A 4,197-nucleotide genomic window follows, 5' to 3' on the forward strand; every position below is an offset into this window, starting at 1 on the left:
TCTGTCTCAAAAAAAAAAAAAAAAACAGTTTTAGAGATGGGGGTCTCATTATGGTGCCCAAGTTTATCTCAAACATCTGGCCTTAAGTGAGCCTCCTGCCTCAGCCTTTCAAGTATTTGGAATTACAGGATAAGCAACTGCACCTGGATTTTCCTTCTTATTTTCCAGGAAAACCAGAAGAGCTGACATTGTTCTCAGTGCTGCCAGAGCTGAGCCAGTCCCTGGGGCTTGGGAAGCAGGAGCTCCAGGTTGTCCGAGCACCTGGGAAGTAAGTGATAGGGGTGACGGGAAGGTAGGCAGACAGGTATCCATTTTGGGTGGGGGAATAGCTGCTTGGGAATAAGCTGAGACATTTTCAATGGAAAGGTTTGAGATCATATAGGTAGAATACAAGGACTCTGAAAAGGAGGAGGAAGCCAGTGGATGTGAATTCCAATCGTGGGTACAAACTGTGTGGTATTAGGCAAAGCATGAAACCTCACTGAGCCTCAGTTCCCTTAACTGTAAAACAAAAAACAATACCTTCGGTTACCGTATAGGCATGGCAGGCATTGCGAGTCAATACATGATATTTTTTCCTCTAACTGCCATTAGTTAGAGATGGTACGTAAAATGAAATATTTCTGCAATTCCACAAGCTTGTGAGCTTGTTTGTAGGGAACTTAATTATTTGAGTTCCTAGTTGAACTTAAAATTCGTAGTAGAGTATCTGGCACATGCTGGACATTCAGCTATTGGTGGCAATTTTTATGGCACTTGGCTCTGAGCTTCCTGGAAGCCAGGGCAAAATAAGAATCAAGGGGAAACCTGACTTGTTTCTAAGGAGGTGGTCTGGGTTATAGTCGTGATGTTACAAACAGAAACACGAGGTTAGTGTTCATAGGAATCTCCTTTCTGTGGGTGAACCCAAAGGACTTTAACTTGTGTGATTTGTCCCCCCCTTCCTCTAGGGAGACCTCTGGGCTTGTACTCCTTTCCAGTTGTCCCCAGACAGCAAGTTGCCTTCAGAAGTTCTTCAGCCACTCGCGTAGAGCCCAGAGACCAACAGCCACCTACAGGTAAGAGGTGCTAGGGTGTTCCTCAGGCAGTGGGGACATCCCGGCAAGCTACTCTGTGACCTCCTTCTGCCCCTTTTTCAGTGCTGTCACTGTTGGGATCCCGGGTGTTTCTGAGGGGAAGATCCAAGCAGCTCTGAAACTGGAACCCACTGATGGGGTGAATCTTGTGAGTGAGCATCTGAGCAGGGAAAAGGAGGGGTTCTTGCAGATGTTTTCCCCCTTTAGAGGAGTCGAGTCAGGGATATGGACTTTGGGTGGCCAGCTCTCTTGTCCCCTAAAACAGGCGAGTGACGCCTGTGTATAGTGGGCCCTGTCCAGAATCTCCTGGGAGCAGGGAGGGTCTGGGCATAGCTTCCAGGAGTGTTTGAAACTTGTTCATTTTTTGCGAGCACCACAGGTAGTTCCAGTGAGGAACCCATCCCGGAAGGACATCCTAGAAGGTGTCAAGAAGACCCTCAGCCGCTTCCGTGTGGTGGCCACAGGCTCTGGCTGTGCCTTGGTCCAACTGCAGCCACTGACAGGTGGGTCTGGACCCCAGCCAGCCTTTAGAACAGTACTTGGCTCAGGGAAGAAAGTGGGGGGCAGGTAGGATGGTGGTAGTACTCAGCAGCAGCCTAGGGGGCATTTGATGGAGCCCTGGTGTATGTGACCAGCTGGAAGTGGCGGCTCCAGGCTTAAACCCCAGCAGAAAAGAGCAGTCCTTATTCCCAGTTGCTTCTACAGTTAAATCAGGGCTGCGTCTCATCACGAACAACTCCCACAGGCCAGGTGGATTGACAGTTTTGATTGTCCCCACCTGGTTGTGTGCCCCTCTCTGGAGGCAGAGGCTATAGTATTGACTTAACTAAAGCCATATGATTTGGGAATGGGGATGGTGTTTCCTCAAAGGAAAGGGCAGGGACAATGCTGGGTGAGACAGAAAGAATAGCTGCCCACCATCTTTCCTGCCTCATCTGTTGCCCAGTGTTCCCCAATCAGCTCCAGGTGCACATGATACTACAGCTTTGTCCCGTGCTCGGCGACCACATGTACTCTGCTCGAGTGGGCACTGTCCTGGGCCAGCGCTTCTTGCTGCCACCTGAGAACGCCAAGCCCCAAAGACAGGTACTCAAGCTCCCCCTGCCTACTACCTTGGGAGGGGGAAGCATCTCCAGACCTAGCTATGTGTCTCAGGACTGGAAGGCAGCCCACTTGGCTTCCAAGGCTGTTTGTACCCCTGATGTGCTGTGTGGCCCTGGGCACTCACACCCCTTTTCTTGGGCCTCATTCTGCCCATCTGTTCAATAAGGGAGTTAAAGTGGCTGATTTCTAAAAGCCTTTCCAGGTCTGCCGTTCCTTAAGTCTGTTTGGTGCAAGGGGTAAAAGAGGTGGTGTGTGTATTGGGGTACCTCTGCCTGTTGTAACAGTAACCCCAAAGTACCAGAGTCCTAGCACAGTAACTTTCCCTCCTGTGAAGTTCAGTTAATAGGAGTTGGCTAGGAGTGGGCTTTGCTCCAAGCAATCACTCACACATCCATGTTGATGTCCAGCCGGGTGAGGGGAGATGGTGTAGGTTCACATGGATGAGGTTTCTATGGGCCAGGTCTGGAAGTGGTATACATCCTTCCACTCACGTTCCATTGGCCTCGCCAAACTGCAAGAGGGACTAGGAAATGTAGTTTAGCTGTGTGCCCTGGAGGAAACTGATTTGGTGAACCTTCACCAGTCTCTGCCACACTGTGAGTGTTTGTGCATTTGTGCCCGTGTGTGTGTGTGTGTAGAAAGGAAACGACTAACACCTGCAGACCAGAGTGGGTGGGAAGTGCTTGCCCTATTTCCATTTCCGTTAGAGCTGGATACGCAGCTCGCTGGAATTTACTGGCTGACTCCGCCTCTCCCACTCCAGGTCCTGGATGAAACCCTCCTCAGACGCCTCCACCTGACTCCCTCCCAGGCTGCTCAGCTGCCCTTGCACCTCCACCTGCATTGCCTCCTCATCCCAGGCCCCAGGCCCAGGGACACCCCCATCGAGCTTCTGGCACCCTTGCCTCCATACTTCTCCAGGACTCTCCAGTGCCTGGGCCTCCACCAACAATAGTCCCCCTCTATTTCTGACCTCTCGCTGGAAAGCAGAGGGGGCGCTTTCTTTGCACCAGACCCAAGGAGAACGAGGTCAGTGTTCAACATTCATAAAGCCATGGTTTAAGTCCTGGGCTCTACAGTCAGACATACCTAAGATCAACTCCTTTCTAGGCCACTTGCTTGCTATGTGGCATTGGACAAGTAACTTCACCTCTCTGGACTTGAGATAATAAAAATTCCTACCTCATGGTATGGTTTTTAGAATTTGCTAGATAAGTGTTTATCATCAACTGTGCTTTCTGCTGAGTTGAATATATAGTCTTTTATTTTTATTTTAGAGATAGGGGGGTCTCACTATGTTTCCTAGGCTGGTCTTGAACTCTTGGCCTTTAGCAGTCCTCCCACCTCAGCCTCCCTGCAACTGGGATTATAGTCAGGAGCCACTGCACCTGACAACTCACAGTGTTGTGCAACCAGCACCATCCATCTTCAGAACCATCTTGCAAAATTCAAACTTCGTACTCATTAGATAATAACTCCCCATTTCTCCCAGTCCCTAGTAGCCACCCTCCTACTTTCTGTCTTTATTTTATTTATTTATTTATTTATTTATTATTTTTATTTTTTTTTGAGATAGCCTCAAGCTGTCCCCCTGGGTGGAGTGCTGTGGCATTACAGCTCACAGCAACCTCCAAATCCTGGGCTCAAGTGAGTCTCCTGCCTCAGCCTCCCAAGTAGCTGGGACCACAAGCGCCTGCCACAATGCCCGGCTATTTTGCTATTTTTTGGTTGCAGCCATCATTGTTGTTTGGCAGGCCCGGGCTGGATTTGAACCCACCACCTTGTGTATACGTGGCTGGCACCTTAGCCACTTGAGCTACAGGTGCTGAGCCCCTACTTTCTGTCTTTATAAAACTGACTATTCTAGGAAACTCATATAAGTGGAGGTGTTGATCTTTTGCTTTTTTTTTTGAGACAGCCTCACTCAGTTTCCCTGGGGTTGAGTGCTGTGGCATCATAGCTCACAGCAACCTCAAACTCTTGGACTAAAGCAATCCTCTTTTTTTTTTTTTTTTTT

The 4,197-nt window shown here is 49.3% G+C and overlaps 1 protein-coding gene across 2 annotated transcripts in view; it reads left to right on the forward strand.

The window, feature by feature from the left end:
* The window catches only part of RPUSD3 (RNA pseudouridylate synthase domain containing 3), a 6,409-nt gene extending 3,053 nt beyond the window's left edge, over nt 1–3,356 (forward strand). The window contains exons 4-9 of one of the 2 annotated variants that reach the window (XM_012802497.2): nt 169–268; nt 951–1,058; nt 1,140–1,224; nt 1,456–1,579; nt 2,023–2,162; nt 2,944–3,356. In XM_012802497.2, coding sequence (XP_012657951.1) covers nt 169–268; nt 951–1,058; nt 1,140–1,224; nt 1,456–1,579; nt 2,023–2,162; nt 2,944–3,135 — 749 coding nt within the window. In that variant the 3' untranslated portion in view covers nt 3,136–3,356. Of the gene's footprint in view, nt 1–168; nt 269–950; nt 1,059–1,139; nt 1,229–1,419; nt 1,580–2,022; nt 2,163–2,943 lie in introns of those variants that run through there. The other variant, XM_023510690.1, reaches the window with a different exon arrangement.
* The last annotated feature ends 841 nt before the right edge of the window (nt 3,357–4,197 follow it).

This window comes from Otolemur garnettii, unplaced genomic scaffold (assembly GCF_000181295.1).
Source record: "Otolemur garnettii isolate 467f Iridium unplaced genomic scaffold, OtoGar3 scaffold00015, whole genome shotgun sequence".
In the NCBI taxonomy this organism is placed as follows: Eukaryota; Metazoa; Chordata; class Mammalia; order Primates; family Galagidae; genus Otolemur; species Otolemur garnettii.